The sequence below is a fragment of the Phalacrocorax carbo genome, chromosome 5 (assembly GCF_963921805.1).
Source record: "Phalacrocorax carbo chromosome 5, bPhaCar2.1, whole genome shotgun sequence".
NCBI lineage: Eukaryota > Metazoa > Chordata > Aves > Suliformes > Phalacrocoracidae > Phalacrocorax > Phalacrocorax carbo.
Window position 1 is genome coordinate 32,475,997 of NC_087517.1, and position 21,987 is coordinate 32,497,983.

The following is a 21,987-nucleotide window of genomic DNA, read 5'->3' on the forward strand; positions in this document are numbered from 1 at the left end:
ACAACATAAGTAATTATAATGGTTTTTAAAAAACAAACAAACAAACAAACAAACAAGTCTTCAAAGTCGGGAGGTATTGCTGCAGGGAACACTCCTCCGTGGTGACCAACAGCACCAGCAGAATGTTCTGAAGTCTGAGAAGAGGCTCTGATTTGATCTCAGTGAGATTTGGATCAGTCCATTGATATTAGTTACTTGTAAGCACTATTCCTGTCCATCAGACTCCTGTATCACACTGCTATGTATGAAGGTGCCTCCCTCTCATCAATGAAGATGTAGCAAAAAAAGTATTAAATATGAACGGAATTGTTAATGTGCATTCAATGCACAGACCCCGCAGCAGCAATGCCAAGCAAATAACTCACAGCAAGTACATTAGTTTATTAAGTCACCTCTATCATTTTTCCCAGCTTTAATAGCAACTTACCCCTTTTTGTGTTTCTAATAAGAGCAACTATTATCTGGAAACAATCCTCTAAATTTCATTCTTCAGCAGTAATGTTTTTCAGGTTTAAAGTAATACAGTTTTGCCAAACAAACCTCACCTAGCTCAAAGTAGGATTGGCATAACAAAATTAACAGTGTTTTAAGAGCCTGAGAAAGAAAATTTCAAAGTAAAATAACAGGGTTTAGTGACTGGGTATTTGCGTTCAACCCCATCCTTCCTCCACTGATAGCAATGGGAAAATTGCCACTGATTCCAGAGACTGCAGAAACTATGTTTGTACTCAAAATCTGCATTGCTTTAGGGAGCAACTGCTACTGTGAATCGTAACACTCTGAGAACGAAAGTCACAAGTTATGTATACTATGACTTGCATTTCCAAATTATACACAAGTACAACCAATTTTATGGAACACTAGAAGATGAGACTTCCTTCAGGATACATCCATACATATTTCCCAGAACAAATCTGTGTTTACCCCAGTGCCAAGACTCAGGTGTTACCCACAGAGCAAGGCCGGCCCCAGCAGACCTCACACAATGTGTTCCCACCGAAGGCTGTGCAGCTTCCAAGCAGTCTTCAGGACTGTGCTCCATCTACCAGAGAACACAAAATGTTTGCAGAAAGTCTTTTTTCATATACCGAATTAATTTCAATATCTATTTTTTAGCCAGTGCTCACAGAATTTTTGTGTTACGGTATTTATATGAGGTAGCCTGGAGCTGTGTCATACTCCAATGGAGTATAATAATTTCATGAAACTGTTACATTTATTAAATTAATAAGCTCCTACATAATCTCATTTGGAAAAGGAAGAGATCTTACAGTAATTCATTCATAGCTCGCTCTCCTGATAGCTCTAGCTTGAAGAGATCAGCAGTCACTTTAGATCAGTGAAATGCAACTTCTAACCAGGTATTTATGAAAATTGTTATAGAATTAAATTAAAAGAACAACAAAAAAAAACCCAAATTGCGTGGCTCTTCCAAACAAAAGTACAGCTTATAAAAAATTTAATGCAAGAGCCCCAAACGCATCCACATTTACAATGGGAGTTGCCTATACTGTATTTTGCAAGTGTCTTAAGAGAAAATCTAATGTTAAGCAAAACATGATGTTTTCTATTCTTCTGTGCAAACACCAACAGTAGGCTAAAACTGACAGAATCCACCAAGAATACCTCTTCTCTCAAAAAATTATCCTGACAGCAAAACCAAAATTAAAACACCACTGTGATATTAACTTAAAATGGTAAAACTTGCCTGAATGCTACAGGGGTGTGGTAAGTTTAATAGAAGATGCTCAAATGGCTTCGGAGTTGGCCCAGAATGGGTGGCAAGCTTCACCCGGGAAGAGAGATACAAGGAATTAGATTCAACCACTGAGCTGGTAAGAGCAGGACCAAGTTAGCCCTTGCTCATACTCCTCTTGTTCCCTCCACCAGAACTGCCATAAGTGCTTGTAGCAAGAAAAAGACACTCTCCCCTCCTAGCAGCTACCTTGCATCCTCCTGCAGGCGGGGGGGACTCTACCCCAGAACTTTATATCATTCAGCCACCACTCTCCTTAAATACCTACACACCCTTAGCTCTGTACATGCCCAAGAGACCACTATACCAGAGCAATTCAGCTCAGGCTACAAACTTATTTTTCTGCCCTGCACACCTTTCCTTGCTTGAGTCCTGGTCAATGCCCTTCATTTTGTCCCTAACCTGCTTGCGCACTCTTGGCTGGCTCCCAATTCCACTGCCCGTGCTCCCAGCCAGGCTCCCCAGTTCTACATCAGCCTTGCCTGCTCCCCATGACAGCCTCCCCTCCCAGCAGCATTTGGATTACATATAATCCAATTCTCGAATTTCACATGAGCTTCTGGACATGGTCTCACCCTGCTCTGCCCCATGGCTTTCCAGGTTACTTAAGCACTAGCACCTGATTCCTGATCAAGGAGTTTTACTTCCTACCTTTTTCTTGCAAACACGGTGTAACTAATGTTCTCATGCAGTCACTGCAGTGCAAATACTCCTCAAAGTGTAGTGACTTTGCAGTAGGATCCAATGTTACAGAATTTCTTAAATTCATGGGTCTTTTATCAATACTCCAGGCAGAAGTTTTTGTTTGGTTGGTTGTTCTTTTGGTTTTGGTTTGGTTGTTCTTTTAAAGCAGATACACTTTCTAGGAGATATATCAACACAAAACACAGAGAAAGGTGCACCACCACACATAAGAGCAAGCTGGATACAGCCATGTTTGCGTAAGCAGCAGGTCTCTGAAACCACAAATGCACCCTGCATTTTATTTAAGCAACTCCTTTTTTGTTGTTTTTTCCCCCAAACTACCTGAAAGAGCTAAATAAGATAAAAACTTTTTATAGCTTACAATCAAAACAGATTAGCAATCCATCAAAACTGTTTAATGAATCAAAAACATACTGTGCCTACCTATAATGCAATACAGGTAATTAGGGCCAAATTACACTGGGAGGATCACTGCTCAGCATAGCTTGACAGACTTCGGGTCCATAAAATAATAAACCATGAGCACTAATACATTATCTGAGTCTAGACTTATTTGAAAAGTATGTAATTAAGTAGCCAGCTTCATACTGAATAGATATCAAACAGAGGTTCTTATTGCCCATTCAGAAGTTGCACCCAAGTTACAGAAAAACTTCCAGTGAAGAATGATGATTTTGGAGCCCTAATTATCCACGACCCTGCTTCCTCTGTAGTCATTTACACCCGTGCAAATCAATACACAAAACTTTGCAGTACTCAAACTAACACCCATTTTGTACAAATCTCTGAACAAGGTACCAAGCAGCAGAGACATGCTCCTTTTGCCCCTCAGAGAAGTACCAAAGCAGCATAACACAGGTCAGCCAGGAGGGATGAGAACTAGCAGGATGAAGAACCTCTGGGGGATGATCAGTATGATTATAATGAATTTTCTGTAGCTGTTTTTGCTGGGTTATCCAAGACATGGTGTGAGTGTTATTACTCCCCTGAGCATGCAACTCAGGGGGAGAATCAAACCTTCATGTTATACATTTAAACCTAGAATATTTTTTAAAAGCCTCTCAGTACAGTAGCAAAGTAGTAATTCTTTGGTGTCAGTTACCTTTTAGACTTTGATGCACCTTTAAATAGGCATGTCACAATAACATAACCTGACACATGCTGGCCAAAATAAGCCCAAGACTAATTTTGTTGATATAAGTAGCTCTGGAACAGGAATATTTTTATCTCAGTTTGACTCCAGTTAATTATTTAAATTAGGGCCTGTACACAGCAGTCTTAATGGTCAGAGACCTTCAACTTAATAAATACTTGTGTTAACAATGAACCACGACTAAATGAAGTGATTATAATAATCTCAGTAATTTAAACACATTTCAGGAAGGGACTCAATAATCACTAAAACTGCAAATTTCTGACATAAAAAGATTGCCCCAGAAGACAGTATTCCACATAAGTAGGCTTCAAAACCAAAAATGACTATGATACAGAAAGATTTAAAATCAAGGCTTTGACTATAAATACACTTCTACACCAATACATACAAAGGTATCAGTCTTCAGAACTTAGTATTTGGTAAAGGAATTTAGCCTTTTGCAGAACTTAACTTTTTAAATCAAGTCTGAGTAGTTTCTAAACTGTCATGCATGTCAGGTCATATTGGCTAAAAGAAAAAAATAAGCTAGAATACATGTGTAATAAAGAGTTATATTAATCATCATTCCCCATTTCTTAGAAAAAGCACCAAGATAATACCAAAAATTACACCTACCAGCTGCATCCTGGAAAGAAAAAAAAAAAAGTGTTGATTACATTTACAAGCACAATCAGCTAAATGTTTCACCACAGAGGATGCATTTTTGGCTCTACAGTAACTGCCTGCATTTTCACATCTACCGTGGGGAAGGAAAGAAAAAAAATATACCATTAACTCAAATAAAACATTTCTGTTACAGATGGAGTTGCTCTCAGTGGAACTACAAAATGAATAAAATATTATCATAAGAAACAGGATTTGCATCTCTGCACAGATATGAAAACTTAGTTTTATTAAGAGCCGCTTAACATATTTGGAAAACAGCAGAAAGCATTTCTCCACCACTGCTCTACCCACCAGCACCATTACTGCAACAGAATATTATTTTTAATCGTTATGTTCTTTTGTGCAGTAGTCTTTGTGCACATAACATGCTTTAAAAACAAATCAACCAGCATGACCAACTTTATCTCATATTCCTGACCATAACAGCTCCTACCTCTTACCTAGAAAACCTATTAAATGACTTCCTGAAAAGACCTGCCAGAGCTTGTGTTCGCAGATTGCTGGACTTGCTGGTATCCTAGAGAACGGATATTGTCCCACCAGTTTGAAAAAGGTCACCTTCAGGTAATTTCAGTGAAAGACATTCAAATAATCTCAACTATTATGATTCTGTATAGAAAGATACCACAAACACAATGCTATTATCCACCTCTACCCACATGTGAGATCACTAGTCATGTGTTACATTAGGTGCTATATGGAACAGTCTGGCAAGAAAACTACTCCAGAGTCAGCAGTTAGAATAAAGTTGACAGCAAATCTGTATGTTAATAGAAGTAGTTTGCCCTGGATGTAGGTTGTTGGGGTTTTGGGGGAGGGAGGGGTTGTTTGGTTGGTTCCTTGTTTTTTTGAAAGTACTAACTAAAGTTTACACAAGTCAGCGTAAAAGCTCCCATTGATTTTTAAGACACTTTTAGTCAGGCCCCAAGTTCTCCCTGAGAAGAAGTTAACTTAACTTTTTTGCCTGTGTGCAGAGATGGCTGGAAATCAGAATTATTTTATTTTGTACCGAATCCAACCATCAGAAAGTATAGATTAAACATGAAAAATTCAAGAAATTTCATGGAAAGAAACCTTCACCTATTATTCATGGATTGACTTGGGTACAAGGTATATATTAAAATGCTTAGTAGCAAGTGTAAGTGGCTCTGGGCCTGCACAAGAGAAAAATCTCTGTAAGAAACTCTTCTGGAAAACTTAGATCTCTGAAAGGCATAAGAAGCTAGTTGAGCCTTCAGGACAGCTTCTTATGCCTAAATCCTGCACCTGAATCCCGTTTTATACACTTAAAATCCACTTCAGTGGATTGTGGTCTGCATTGCTACAGATAATTATTATTAATAGCTTTACACAAAAAATTCCACAAGAAAATCCTTCTCATAACAATGTTATCTTAGGCACAGCCATACTGGACCTATCAATGCTGCTTTGTTTTCAGGGAAGAGGTGGGGATTAAACCCCAGTCTTAAACGCCTACTTCCCTCCATGAGAAGTTATCTGTGTGATAAATGCAACAGCTCCATAGAAAAACTGTCCATCTTCAGTGATACTAACTACTGGATATAATTCACTGGACAAAAGCAGGTCTACAACCAGTACACATTCTGTTCAAACCTGTCTTAAGTAGATGCTTATGAAAAAACAGTGGTGTATGGAATACAGGTGCAGTGTTATGAAAATATTATAAAGACTACAAACATCTATGCCGCAGCAATAAAAAAAAAAAAATATCCAAAATGCTTCTCTTCTGTAAAGCTGGCAAGAATAAAAATTAATTCTAAATAACTAATTAACAAGATTAACAAGATTTCTAAGAAAGTTTTACACTAGCAATAACAGGAAAGTGTCTTCTGTGTCTCTTATCAGTGTATTTAAGTTTTTCTTAAAAAATAGATACCAGATTAGATAAAAGTCAATCTAGGCTGGTACCCCAGCTACAGGAGTTCATGCATGGGGAGACTCATAAGAAGCAGGAAAGTACAAAGCGATCGATCCTCTGCTGTAGCTTCCCAGTGTTCAACAGCTTATAGTTTAGGGACTTTCTAAGCCAGATGCTTTTGGTGCATTGCAAAGCTCTCCTCCATCAATTTGTCATTTTGAACCTGCTTGAATCAGTTTACATTTCTGACTGCCACAGCTTTCTGTGGCTGTTAAGTGCATGATTTAATCACATGCTGCGTCAGAAAACTCATTTATTTTAAACCTGCTGCTATATAACTACCAGTGGGTTTCCCCTACTTCACATTCTGTGACTCCCCACAATGTTTGAGAATTTACATACATTAAAATATCACCGACCACTTACCTTTTTCCAGACCAATGTAATGAATTTCTCATTTGTGGCAGTCTTTCAATGGCTAGGCATGTCATTCTTGGCCTCTCCAGGCCTTTTTAGGCTGTACGGTATTCTTTAATGTATTCTCTACCTAAATATTTTCCTCTTTTTCTAGGGTACTTATGAATATGCCAAAGAATGAAATTGTGGTAAAATCACCATTGGGATATCAACTACTTAATCAGCTTTAATGAATCTTACTTAATCGTAGTTTTAGATTATCAAGCAGCAAGTATCTAAATGTAAGCTAACACAGCAAAAAGCTGAGTAAGAGTTACTGGAGAATCATGAGAGTCCTGAAAAACTACTGTCTTCTGAAAAAAAAAAAAGAAAAAGTCTTAAATAGTCATGTTTCATAGACAGATGTATTTAAAACACTTAAATTCTGTCACCACACTTCAGAACACAAGCTGAAAGAAACTAAACCTCATTCTTTTTTATTGTAGGTTTGGGGGGTTTTAAGCTAAAAAAGTCACTAGGGTAAATAAAACTTCTTGAAACAAGACAGCTGGTTATCTTGACACACTTCCACTGATGAATTCAATTGCAAAACCCTAATCCTTGCAGTTCTTAGACTAGCGTGTGTGTGTGTATATATATATGAGACAGGCAAGGACAACACAACTGGCTTTTAAAGAAAAAAGTCTGTGCATGAAACAGAAGCAAATAGCCGTTGCAAGAATTTCAGTGAAAGGTCTCAGAGCTCTACTGTGTCTTAAAGTCTGCAGTTCCTACTTCAAGTTCACTTTATGGGCACAGTCGGCTGTTACTAACACAACTCAGAGCTGCGTTATCTGCTACAGTATCTTGACACAAAGATTGAGGAAGAAAAAAAGCCACATGGTCCCAAAAGTTTGTACTGCATGCAAACAAAGCAGACAGAGAAGCCTGATAAGAACCAACAGGGAAATATTTTGGTAAAAGAGTTACAATATATTTCAGCAGGCATTACATAACAAATTACACAGCCTTCCTACCCATTTATTAAAATGCTTGTACGTGGCAATGTCAGAAGGAACATGCCAGAAGGAAAACAACATCAGTCGACTCTGTTTAGAGCCCCACACAGGAAGGCTAGCAAAGCATTACACATAAAGAAAGAAGAAATCCAGTTCTTAGAGCACTGTCTTCCATTCTCCTTATTTAAAAGTGGTTGCAATTATCATTTTATTTGCAAACAATTGGCCCTGGATTATTCACAAGAAAAAAAAATGGAAACACTTAGCAAATAATTTAGCCGATGCATGGTCCATCTTTAGGCTTCTTTGAAAATGGGTCAAGTTCCACGCTCTCTTGCCTCTTCTCTGATTTTGTCTCCCAGCGATTACACTCTGCTGACTTTGGGCTCCTCATGGCGAAAACTCTTTCTTGCTCCAGTTCTGTAGTAAGACCATTCACATCTGCCTTGCAATTAAAAATCCAAACAAGGAAACAAAAAAAGCCCACGAAAAACCAACAACAAATGCACATGTGTTAGGGAAAATTTCTAAAGCACAAGAACAGCTACGACTATTCCTCATTAATGGTATTTCAAATTTACCTCAATCTACAAAGCTGTGAACATTAGCAAAGCAAAATGGGAATAAAAATATTCTAGCTACATTTTGTTCTTTTTATATAAATGAGTTCTCTTGTTTCTGAAGCCAAATATAGAACACATGAATGCACTGACGATTATCTAGAAGGGTTCATATTTTACTTGCAGTATATGCCAAATGTAATTTGCTGCAGGAAAGGTTCTTAAAGCAAGTCCCTTATACTTCACAGTTATACTGTGGATGCCAAAACACTCCAACGTAAGCAAGTCTGGCTTCCACTGGAATTGCGCTCTCAGATGCTAACCATGAAACTTGCAGAGTTCTAAAAGATAGCTGGGAAGAAAATGCTGTTAAGAGCATACTTTGATCATGTAAATCTACAGAATTTTAACTTTTTGCTTAATTCAGCAAGAGCACTCATGCTTAAAGTACACCTTTAAATAATGGGTAGAGAAACAGGACAAGAGTGTTCAACTCCTGCAGAGTAAGAGCTTGCCCTGACTGTACAACTTCCTTTGCTTTCTTAAACCTCCCCTTTTTCGCTGGTAAAACCAGCTTAAAGAAGGTGATGGAATACTATTCTGACTATGGATTTATATGAACATATAGACTTCTTAGAGTAAAATCAATATAATAAAGCATTGTCAAATTCATTCCCCTGCAAAACGTACGAATCTTAAACAGAACTTCTGCAGGTTGAAGTCCTGAAAAAACAGAAAAGGTAAAATAAGTCAAGGGTTTTATCTGAATTCAATCTAAAATTTGCATTTAACACCTAATGAACATTTCCTAGGACATCAGAAATCCCTGAAAGATGCAGCCAAATAAATTATTCAATACCTATCCCAAGTTAAAAGTATTTCCATTCACTGGTACAATGCCAAAGGAAAACTGACTCAAAACATTTTTCACACCATTGAGACAACCTCATCTGGGGAAAATAAACGTAATGCTCTGTACGAGGTCCCGGCAGTGTGCCTTAGAGATGCACAGCCTGCAGATTCTCAAGTTCAAATGCCTGCTATCAGACACAACCACATTATCTAATTTAGCAGTTTAACAACTAAATTTAAGATGAATTGTGTTATTTTTCATTCCATTTCTATCATAAGACCATTCCAGGCCCTTACAGTGATTGGAATAATACTCTAGTTTCCAGACTGGATCTATTCATAGGCATCCTTTGTTCTAAAGGCAATGCTGTCCTAGAAATCAAGTTTTCCTTATTACAGTATTCAATCCATTGACCTTATCAGCCCATCCGAGTTATCTTTCTTTGCACCTGCTCCAGTTCAAATGCACCATTCCCAAGCACAGGAAACTGACTTTATCCAGTATTTCAGATGAGGCCTTACCAGTTCCTTATATGACATTAAGGCTTTGTCATCTATCAGAAATATCTCAGCTGAGAAACACCATCCCAGGATGTACCTCAAAAAATTTCCCCCAGTTGGAAGACAGATTGTTACGACTCTCAGTAGCATTGCTAAATATCAACCTAACATGAAAACACTACCCTGTCATTAAAACTTATCTACCATTTGGGATTTCAGAATATATCTACCACTTAGAACTGGTGTAGTCTGTAAAAACAGGGATACGTTTTTTTACTTAAGTCCAAGATTGTCTATTTTCAATTTTTGAAACCTTCACACAATTCCAAGAGAAAATACCATTTCCATACCAGAACACTTACAGAACTTTGGTCCTGATTTAGTAAAGCATTTATGCAACTTCAGCTTGGAAGCATTCCCATCACATTAGTGGATGACTTTAGAAGGCTAAAACCACACTTCAATGCTTTGTTGGACTTCATGGGTTAAAATTTCAAGGTGGATCTTTCAAATGATCCTCGAGGCTCTTTTGCACTTTACCTCTGTCTCCTCCGAATGTTAAAGCTTTAAAGTGCAAAAAGCAAATATTTTTGTTTATCTGTTCCTTCTTTGAACGGATATACCAAGCTCTAAGAGCTAAGCATGTCTTTGCTTCTTGCTTTGAGCTAGAGCTCTGCCCCGTGCCTTCACACATTTACAGAAGTGAAGTCTCGTTTTGCACTGTTCTCCAGATGCCTTCCAAGTGCAAATCACTACAAGAGGATCACGTGTGACCATATGCCAAATTAAGTTTGCCCAGGAGACTTCATTCATCATCTCCCCAGAAACCAGAGATTAGTCTATGTACTTGCAAGGAGATATCATTTAATTTGAAACCACGTAGTTTCTTCTAAAAATTAAACGAGGAGAAAAACCCCAGTTGAATGTAACCATAAGGCCATTTTCCTTACCAGATTAAAACAAAGACGGAGGCTTTTAAGATCACGCCCAACCTGTTAATTTCGCATCAAGGGTGTTAAACACACGGTGCTGCTCCGTAGCAATCTGTACTACATGCAGTCTCCAAACACGCCTTCTGTTAATTTGTGACACTGCATATTTTGCTACTCAAGAGCAAAGAAAACCATCGCTGTGGAAGCTATTTATTCTGCCTCCAGGTACTTCATAAATATTAAATAGGACAGATACGAGCTGCTACACAAAATCTTTACAACTCCGTGGGAAGCTGCCCCGCTGCGGAATTGGCGGGGCACGCAGGGGTGCGGCCGGGACCCCTCTGCGGCGGCAGGAGTGACACCCCGCCGCCCACCGGCTCCGTGGCCGGGCCCCTCGCCCACACCCCTCCCGCAGGCGCTCGGTCGGGCGCCGCGCCTTCCACAGAGGGCTCCGGGGGGGGGGCTGCGCCGCGACCCCGCCGCCCTGGCTCAGTGCGGGCGGGGCAGCCCCTGCCCGGCGGGGTCCCCCCGCACCGCCGCCCCCTCCCCCGCCAGCCCCAGCGGCCCCACGAGCTCCGGACGGCGGCTTCAGCGCGGGCAACCCGGCGGCGGCAGCACCGGCGGAAACTTCCCTGCCGCGGTGGCCCGCCCGTACCTTGATGATGCTGCTCCTCCGCGGGGTGGCCCTGGCCGCCTCCAGCAAGCAGGCGTCGGTGTCGGGCGCTGCCGCCGGTACCAGGCTGCCGCCCGGGAAGCGCTCGGCGGCACCGACGGCCGAGACGCCGCTGCGGCGCTCCCGCCTCCTGCCCGCAGCCGCCGCCGGGGCGTCCAGCGAGGGCGGCTCGGGCTCCTCCTCGGCACGGTGAGCGGCGTCGGGAGGGGCACGGCCCGCCGCCGGCTGCTCCCTGCTGCCGGCAGCCTCTGCCATCGCCCCGCCGAGCGGCGTCAACTTCCCCGGGGCGCTGGGAGGGCGGGGGCGACACGGACGGACGGACGGTGTCCCGCGGCGCTCCCCTCACGGCACGGCGGCGGCAGCGTCAACTTTCCCCGCAGGAGCCATGCCCGACCCCCGCAGCTGAGCCTGCCCGCGAAGGGACTCCGCAGCGCCCGCGGTACCGGAGGAACGGCGAGGGCGCAAAGTGGCGGTGGGGCGAGGGAGGCGGCGGCGGGGAGCGCCGTGCGGGAGGCTCGCGCGCAGGAAGTGCCGCCGCGGTACCGCTCTGTTGTGACAGGAGCCGGGCGTGTTTTGACAGGCGGCGTTGACGGACGGGAGGCCGGGCCACTCAGCGCTGCGGCGACCCTCCCGGGGGCGCCGAGTCGTCCAATAGAGTTGGCGGGGAGGCGTGCCCGCGGGACGCCTGGATGGGCGTTCGGGGCGGTACGGGGCGGCGGGCGGCCGAGGGGCAGGTAGCGCCGGCAGCGAGTGTGTGGGGAGCTGCAGCGCCTGATCGCGCCCGCCGCAGCTCCCAGCAAAAGGTCGAGGGAGGGACCATCTCGTCGCTCATGGGGAGTGTGCGTGTGCGCCGGGACACCCGCGTGAATGCTTCCCCGCGCGTACTTTGGGAAGGTTTAGGCTGCGCCCGTGTCAGGGTAAAAACGGCGTGTGAGGAACGGGGGCTTGGGTTAACTCCCCTTCAGAGCCGCAGCCCGCGTAGCCGCGGCGTTTTGTGCGAGGGCAGCCGCGTTAGGAGTGCGGCCGGTGGGAGGCAGGGACGCTGCCGGCTCGGCGGTCAGCGGCGGAGCGGTGCCGCCGCCGGGCGCGGCGCTGGCGTTGTGCAGGGGAGCGCTGCGCACAGGCCCCTGTTGCTGAGGGTGGGCCGCAGAGCGGGTGCGAGGCGTGAGGGGGCGGAGGGGGGTCTCGCGAAAGACGGCGAAGACCAGACTGACGCTGGGACCCAGCCCAAAGCAAGGCGAGACACGCGGGGCGTGCCTCCGCCGCCTTCTCCCCGCAGCCCGCCCCCCTCACGGCCGGGCAGGGTCCGCGCCCCTCGGAGCCCCAGGCGCTTCAGGGCCGCCGGCGCGCGGCGCCCGCCGTTGCAGAGCCAACACCGCCCCCTGGCGGCGCGGGGCGGGGCACCAAGTCCCGCGCGGTGGCGGGCGCGGTGCCTCACTCCCCGTGAGGCGGAGGAGGGGGGCCGTCCGGGGAAGGTTAGCATCCCCGGCAGCCTCGCCGAGGGCCGTGGTCAGCCGTGAGGGGTTAGTGCGAGCGTGGTGCTGCCCTTCGTGGCCCTTCAGGTGGTATTTGGTTATGGTCTACATGGAGACCTCAGGAAAGACGCGTTAAGGTGGGATGCTGCAAGGGTAAAAGCATAGGAAAGCAGACATACCAGATGCGAAAGATAATATATAGAAAGATGAAAAATAGAAGCCGTAGAGCTGGGCAAGCTGGTATCATCACTGGAGATGGAAGACTATTCAAAATAACAGCTAGTGGCTTTCAAGGTAATAAGACTCAGTGGAAAATTTCAGTTCTCCCTGGTTCCTAAAGTAATTTTCTAATGAAAAGTTGGGCACCTGTTGGCAGGCAGTAATTAAGCAGGAAAGAGTAAGAGGTAGCCTCCTTATCCCAGCCAGTCATTCGCTACTAACAAATGCCTAGCTACAGGACATAATGGCTGCTTAAAGGATGTGACATTTTTATATATTTATATATGCAATATATAATATTTATAATTCCATTTGAAAAAACAGAACTTCTGTCAAGGCTACCAAGGCATTTATCATGTTCGACACAAAGTAATGCTAGTTGAGGGACAGATGTAAATACCACTGAACTTTTCATGAACTTCTATCTAAATTTGATGTGAAAAATATGTCATAATACATGTATACAACAGTTGATTTGTTTTTTTTTCCAGTGAGAAAGGCCACAAAATAAGTAACCCTAAAAGAAGATATAAAATATTCATGTTGAAGAAGCATTTATCTTAAAAAATACCAGAGAGAAAAGACTGGTAAGGGAGTGGAGGACTCAGCCCCAGCCTGCATTGTACAAGAGAGAGAATGTGACACCAAGTCGTTGAAACAAAACAGAAAAAAATAAAAAAAAACCCAAACTAATAAAAGTTTATGGTTATATATCCACATACTGTCATACAGACAACCTAAGAAGGCTAATTTAAAGACAGTAGGAAAGGTAAATACCATGCACTATGTTATCGGAGAGAATTCTTACTTCATGTAGAAATATGTTGCAGCTTTTTAATATATTTTGTGAAATCATATTAAGTTTAATCACTGGTTTAATTATTTGGGAACAGCAAAGTACTCTCATAGCTGGAATCTGCTGCATTTACCAGAAACCTACTGTAGTGTGTTGCACAAATGGATGCATATAACATATTAAAGAACTTTATCCTTTCTAGGATATGTCTTACACATTTCAAATCAGAGAGAGATTTGTGGTCAAATGCATTTATCTTCTGAGGTCAAATAATTTAATTCTCACCTTAAATTACAACCTTTGATATCCAAAGTCTTCAACTGAGAAGGGTCTACAGGGAACCTACAGATTTTAAGTTTCATAAACACCAAGCCTACAGGGAACACAAAATAAATCCTTTTTGTTTCATCCACAAGTTACAGAGGTTTTAGGATTATGTGTGGTACAGCTACGAGACAGTTTAGTTAAACTTCTTTCTAGAAGGTTGACTTTTTTAGTACTATATTTCTGACTATGCATCTCTGGATGCTTCTGAGGCACGTGTATCTATCTTCTTTTGTTTGTAAATGTGAAGAACCATGAATTATGAACTAAAAGAGCAATTGGTTTTGATACTTCTTAATATGTTTTAAAAGAAACGAGTTAACAAAACAAAGCTTTACACTAAAAGTGCTTGCATAGAAAGTGAAAAAAAATAAAGATTGCTTGGTGATAAGTGTATTTAACAGTTTTGCATATTCAGCTTTAAGATGACGTGATGCAGCCCACTGTTCAAAGCCGCAGCAGTGTTGTCTACAATTACTTGAGATAGGGACAGATTTTCAAGAACAGTAAAGGAATTCACTCAAGCTAAAAAAGGCAAGATGATAAGTTAAAAATATATTTTAAAAATCTATTTGTGTTTGCCTGAACATATGAGTCAGCAAGTGCCTGCAGTGTCTATTTTAATGTGGTTTTTTTGTACACTCAACTTACTCCATCTTTGAGGCATCCAATTGTTCCTTAGTGGGCATATTTTGTATCATAAAACAGCTGAAAATACAGTCATCTTGGAGCTGTGCTGCAGTATAGCTTACATAAGCCAGTAGTTTCCACCTAGACAGTGCATTTTGGGAAGCTCTTAAAATTAAGTGTTCTTCTGGGAGCTGAAAGTGGTGCTCCTGTATCAATTGACCATGGCTGATAAAGTTCAAAAACTGACATCTTTTCCTGTGTCAGGAACATCTAATTTGCAAGACTGGGAAAGAGCAATAGGGAACAATTTGTAATTTCTTCAAGTATGCATTCACAATGATAGCAAACCATAATTCATTTTAGAATTTATGAGACTTACACAAAACTATTGGATGAGAAAAATGTATTGCTAGGTAGTTCTTGAAGTAGTGATATTTTTTAAGGCTCAATGGTTCTGGTGTCTTTTTATGCTATTATATCCTGAATATGATACTATAAAACCAAAAAAGCATATGAATGATATAATTTATTTATACAAAGATGTACTTGTTGCTAAGCTTCCTTCACTCAGGTTTTGGCAAGGCAAACCCAAGTCATATTTTGGCTATAAAACTATTATTAACTTTTTTGGTGGAGGGGGGAAAAAACCAAAATCAACTCCATATAAAGCAAATAGAGTCAAAAGGTCAGAATCTTTCATTTAAAATATGCTGTGTATGTTTTCAATTTTTGTTAAATTTAAAAAAAAATCTACACTACTTGATCCAATGCCTCCTAATTTTTTTGTTAATTCTTGTTTTGTCTTGCCTCCTACTTTGTTGAAGAAGCCTCACTATACTTGTACATCTTATTTTCTAGGTAGTATAAATGTTGTGTCTTCTCTAACTTAGCAAGAAGTACATTTGTGATATGCCTCTATCTTAATGATGTTCTTGTTCCAGCTGAAGTCACTGATTAATTCTTTTCACAGTCTGATAGTACTTTCAGGCTAATCCAGTGTTTTTAATAGTTAGATACTGCAGTTATGCAATATTCCTGCCAATTCTTAGCTCCAAGGAATAATCTTTTATTTTAGCAGCATCGTTTGCCCAAACAGATATGCCAGTTAAGTATGAGAAAGGTTAAAACCAGGACCTCAATTAGGTCACATTTAATCCTATTTTACAGCCACTGCCTTCTATATAGACACTGGCCCAAATCTTTGGAGTGGAATGTGTTGATTTCTGTATGGAGATCAGTGCATATGAAAAGATCATTAGCACTGCAGAGAGCCACCCAAACACCAGAATTAAGGTTAGTGGTCCCAGTGCAGTTTAACATAGTGTATACGTTGCAATCATATAAAATGCTATCGGACTGCGGCTTCTCTCGCTGCATGGAATAATCCCTGTGAATGAAACTGCTTTCCTCACCTTGAGCCCTTTCCCAGTTCTTCTTACCTTCCTCCAGACGTGACATTTTACTGCACCCACCTCCTTGTCCTCCGAGATATAGCAAAGAGTTCTGGCACTCAGCATGTCTTCTCCCTTCTTCCCCTGCCTGGATCCTCCTAGTTACTGTGGCCATCTTTTGTCACCAGCTGCCATGGACCACTCAGCAAAGGAGACCTGTGAGGACTACTGGACACCCTTGCCAGAATGGTTGTGGCATTTTATGCTACCGTTGGGGTACTTGTTTCATTGCTCCTGCTATGGACTTGCTTTACCCATTTGCTCCCTCTCCTGCAGGCTCAGCTCTTACCACTGTGCATTTGACCAACATTCGACCGACATCGTTTCCTTCACCCCCAGCCTGGGTGTAGTGATGGGTCACTGCAAGCAGGAGGGAGAACATCGTTGCTCATGGCTCTGCTGGTTGACTTTGACCATCATACAGCACAAGTGCTCCACAGCTGCAGAGAAGAGTGAATGGAGCCTGGGTTAGGAAATGCCTGGCATGAACAGGCGAGTAAAATATGAGATACAGAGATTCTGTAAACAAATTTTTCAGAGGCATAGCAGGTGGCAACATTTGAATAGAATTTTATAGACAGGAAAGAGCCCATCCCCGATAAGGAAGCAATTCTTCTACCAAACGTAGCATCAGTTGTAAAAGAAGGTGACATTAGAATTTTTCTAAGGGAGGATGGTAAAATGTCACGTGTTGGTTTGTTTCTGTAAATAATTAAGAAACATTTTTTTCCTATTCTGTTTTTCAAGGGTAGATATTTGACCAGAATCCACTTCCTTTACGTAAACAAAAAATCACAACATGAGTCATACACTTGTCTTCAAATTTTTGGACAAAGTAATTGAAGTTCAGGAAGTTAATAAGTAATTGAAAATAAGGTTTATAATGGACAGTATCAGATAATCCCAGAAGTGCTGCTACAACCCAGACAAAACATGGAGTTTGTTTGTGCAACTAGTGAAGCTTTCTCAAGTTCCCCATGTTTAGTTGCTAGTTGCTTAAGTTTGGGGGAGGGAAGAGAAGGCATGTTGTATACATTATAACAGAAATTGTCTTGAGGATTTGGAGGAGTCTTAAAGATGAACGCTTATTCAAACCTAATGATACTTAATAATAATGGCTCTTGTTTAAGGTAGGTGGTAATTCCACTTAATGAGAACATTTAGCAATGACTGTCTTTTCCGTAGAGCTCTTTTTAACTATTCTGATGATTGCTTTTAGTATTTCTTTGGCTGTGACACAGGCTTAGAAATCTAATTGCAGTTGTTGCTACTTTTTGGGCTATGTGAACTTGTTAACTGCTATGAACAGTATGATCCAATAGGTGTATGCCATTTCCCCCTTTCTTTGGTAATTACCTATCAACAGGTACAATTTCATGCCAGTGTACTACATCACAGCCTTTCACATCCTTGCTAGCTCAATGGATATATTCAGTGTTAGAAATATATATGGCACCATGGTTCCCATGCACTTAGATGCAATTTTTTGGGAACATTTGGATTATCATGAACTGTGGAGCTGCTGGGGAAGCAGCATCAGTGTTAAATGATACCTATTAGCCAGGAATTCTTCTTACTGATAATAGAAAGCATTCTCGTAATATCCCAATTAAAAATATACTGTTATGGTCTCTAATCTTGCCACCTCAGAAGAAAATTGCTAGCAATGTCAGCTGTAGCCACATTCATATTTACTTTGCAGTTGAAGACTTTGGAGGAAATTTGGTCAATATACCAAGCATGGAATTTAGGCTATTCTGCTTGTCAATCAGACATGCAACCTTCCTCTTAACATGTGCTCTCTGAAAGATTTTGCATTGCTCAGCTAGGTTTGGTCATAAACAAGTTAATCACATGCAGTCCAGGTCACTGAGGGGATATGCACTAGCCTGACCATCAGGAGAAAAGACTACTCATTTGCAATTCTTTTAGGGAGCTCCTGACAATGATGTGAGGAAAAGTATCAAATAATCTAATAGGAATGGATCTGTACAGGGAGAGTATTGGTGCTGAGAGCCTGGCATCCATACCAGAGGCAGTTTGGGTGGGGGTTACTGGGGAAGAGCCAAGCCCACTCCCATGGTTAGAACAGCTGCATATTATAGTACAGTAGCAGCAGTCCAGGGGCACAACATTTCTTTTACTTTCAACTGAGAAGAAACTCAGAAACTGCTCTGTGATATGAACCAAGTAGATAAGTTAGGGCAATCAGGAGATTTGCTTCAAAACTGCACACTTGATCCAAACAGAAATGCTAAACCAGATGCACCCAAAGTATGTCAGTGTTGGAAGTACTACCTTTAGATCTCCTGTTCCTGACTGGCTGCCCAAGGAAAGAGTGTAAAGAGCTATTCACACACCTGCCTCATTTCAAAGAAAGTTGATTTCCTATGAAAAAAAGTCAAGGCAGAGTTTCCCAGCAATATTTTTGCCAGCTGCTACACTAGCTTGAAGTGGTAGTAGATGCAAGCAGAGAACAGGTACCCTGTAAAGTCTATCCTTTTTACATTGGAACTAAAGTTATAGGCAGACTTTGGTCTAGTCCTTGATACCACTGCCAAATACAAGCTTACATGTAGCTAGATAGATCGATTTGAAAACTTGCTAAAAACATTTATGTCTGGTTATTTCTCATATACGCAAACTTGGCCCATCTCTCTTAATTCATTAGAAAAAGTCATCTTGGAAAAAAAAAGATATGCAATATAATTAAGATCAAAATGTAATCCTCAAGGTAGCTTAAAGTCCTCTTCTACTAATTGAACAGGATTTTAGGAAGATTCAAAATACTTTCCATCAGGGATGAAGTATAGTTAATCTTTTATTGCAAAATCTCTTGTTCCTTAACGTCAGGTTAGAAGATATTGGACATGGAAAAGAAAGGCTAATGACTAATCTATGTAAGTTTATTTCCTGAAATTTGCCACTGTGGGAGTACTAATGTGCATAAATTGAAAGCATTGTTAACCACTGTTTATCTATCTTTTCTGAGTGGGGTTAAATAAGCTGGTAGTTAAAATCTGTAGCCTATGTTAACTCCCACTCTAGCTTGCAGCTGGATTAGCAAAAGCAAAGCATTTTGTAAATAAAAGGCCAGGAGAGTTTTACTCCCAAATGCAAAGATTTACAGACAAATTCACAATGAAAGTGGAAAATTTTACCTGTGTTGGACAAACTTAAAAGACACCTATTTACATTGTGATTTGGAAAAATCCTCTAATTCTAACCAGTTATGCTCTCTTCATCTAATCTCAGATGTACAGCCAGACTCAGTAGCAAGATCTGGGGAGATGAAAAACTGAAGTGTATTAACTCTTCAGGCTATGCTGCTGTCAAAAGACAGCAAGACTTTTCCCATATATGCTTTGCAAATGTGATGTCCAAAGATGCCAAGAAGTGGTTTTATGAGCAAATATTATACTCAGTGAGGCTCAGTGAACCATATTTGAACAGAGGGACTTGAATTCAAAGGGGAGGATAGGAAAAGGAAAAGGAAGAATGATGTCTCTTGTTTTGTAAAACCCTGGGTCCATAGCGTGGGCCAAAATTTACACTGAATTATTTCCAAAGAGCCACTACAAATATATCAAATTGAATTTAAATTACATATCAGTCCAAATACTTTGAAAGCCTTGATTTTAATGGAAGGCAAAGGTAAAACTATTATAATAAGAGTTCACAAATGCCAGAGGAAGAGACTGTGTTCCATAAAATGCAGAAAAAGAGTGAATTGCAAATTTAGCTGTCATGGTTTTAGCTAGGATAGAGTTAATTTTCTTCACTGTTAATTTTCTTCACAGCTGGCACAGTGCTGTGTTTTGGACTTAGTATGAGAACAATATTGATAACACACTGATGTTTTAGTTGTTACTGGGTAGTGCTTGTCTAGTCAAGGACTTTTCCAGCCTCTCTTGCTCTGCCGGATGCACAAGAAGCCAGGAGGGGAGGGGGTACAGCCAAGAGAGCTGATCCGAACTGGCCAAAGGGATATTCCATATCATATGACATCATGACCAGTGTGTTAACTGGGGGGATCTGGCCAGGGGAAGCAGCGATCACAGCTCGGGCACTGGCGACATCGGTCGGCAGGTGGTGAGCGGTTGCATCACTTCTTGTTTGGGTTTTTTCCCTCCCGAGGTTTCACCTCTCTCTCTCGTCATTTTCTTTTTCATTATATTACTATTATTATTGTTATTACTGTCTTACTTTAATTATTAAACAGTTCTTATCTCAACCCATGGGTTTTCTTACTTTGGCCCTTCTGATTCTCTCCCCATCCCACAGGGGTGGGGGGAGTGAGCGAGCGGCTGCATGGTGTTTTGAATCTGACTGGTGCTAAGCCACAACATTTAAAAAGAAACAAAGAAAACAATCCTCTAATCACTCACAGAGGCAAGATAAGTGATTTTATAAAGTTTGATTCTAACTGAAGCATTAATATGGAAAAATCTGTTCATGTTACATAAAAACACCTCAAATTTAGTGTTAAGTTGGGAAGGATTAGCAATCCTTTTTAAAAATCAGTGTTTTGAGTTCTTGTTCTTCCTACGTATCTAATAATATTTTTAAAATCATAGAATATTTCAGAGGAAGGGGCCTTCTTTGTACTGTTACTTGAGATCTCCAGATAAAATACTCTATTTCGTTACACAAGTAGATTATGATGAAGTATTGCCCATTAAAGTTTGCCACACTTATTTCTCTAAAATTGATTAATAAATATCAGAAACCAAGTATTTAAAAAGTATATCAAAGTCTCAGGTTATAAAATATACTCCTTTCATCTCTGCAACTGGTATTTTACAGTTGCAATTCCTCTTTTTTCCATTAAAATCCATATTCATTTCAGTCAACTGACCTGGAAAGTAAAACAAACCATAATGCATAGAATGAGACCAAGCATAAACTTTTCTTCCTGTACTCAGTTGCCTTCATCCCATTTCAGTTCTCTTTTGACCCCTATTAGATACTTAACTCATGTAAAGGAGGAAGGAAAACACTGGAAAAGAGAACACTTCTTTGTATGTTTGATACCTTCATAACCATCCTGAACTGATGGCAGTTGGGGCTGCAACTATAGAAGCTCTTCTTTCACAGGAGAAAAAGTAGATGGTAGGTTGGTATATATTCAATTCCATACAGTTCCACACAGTATAGTGTAGGAAAGACAAGGCAAATGAAGTAAAGGTTGGTTATTTAACTGCTGTGTTCAAGTATTCAGAATAGTGTTTCTAAGCAATAGCAATTATGTTGTTATACTTTTCCTTCACTTTTACATGTAGAAGTTTTCAGTAGCAGATAATAGAACAAAAGCAGCAGAAATGTGTAGGGATACATGTGAGTATTTGTCCATAAATGAGGTACCTGCTAAAACAGAAGCAGCTGTTTTATCTGAATCTGAAGAACTGCGTGTAGGGAGTAAATTACCACATGCACACAAAAAAAAGAAAAAAAATTTGTAATGGGCAACAATAAAATGGCTTGTCTTTTTTACTGCGTTTATGTGTGCCATTCTACTTCAAATCACTGAATTCAAGAGCGAGAAGAACTCCTGCCCTTCCGGACTACTGGGTCTAAAACACAATAAAGAAAAAATAGAACAGAATCAAGTATTACCATAGAAAATCGCAATGTGACTCTTAAAAATTTCCCCAAGTATGTGAAATAGATTTGCAACATCCTATCTACAGTGAGATGATTCTTTACTTTTTTTTAATTTGGAATCTGTACCTAGACATGTAATGACAATTGAAGAATCAAGTTCTAAAAGGTGGGGTTAGAACACAGAGCTGTTTTGTCTGATGGCAGCCAAATGATTTGGGCAAAGAAGAACCTGTTTACCTTATGAGAAGACCCCTTTAACATCATGGCGTTTTATAGGTGTAATTAAGTTGTGCTTATATCCATGTAGCTCTACACTTCCAGAGCAAGCAAAGCCTGATACTTTATCTTTCTTGCAAGTATTTTCTCCCACTTTTGTTTCATAATACCTGT

At 41.1% G+C, this 21,987-nt stretch overlaps 1 protein-coding gene across 1 annotated transcript in view; it reads right to left on the reverse strand.

Annotated features, from left to right (window-relative positions):
- The window catches only part of PLCL1 (phospholipase C like 1 (inactive)), a 214,511-nt gene extending 202,859 nt beyond the window's left edge, over window positions 1-11,652 (reverse strand). Inside the window, exon 1 of the mRNA XM_064451939.1 lies at window positions 11,081-11,652. Within this exon, the coding sequence (XP_064308009.1) occupies window positions 11,081-11,353 (273 nt within the window). The 5' untranslated portion in view covers window positions 11,354-11,652. The remainder of the gene's footprint in view (window positions 1-11,080) is intronic.
- Between the last annotated feature and the right edge of the window lie 10,335 nt (window positions 11,653-21,987).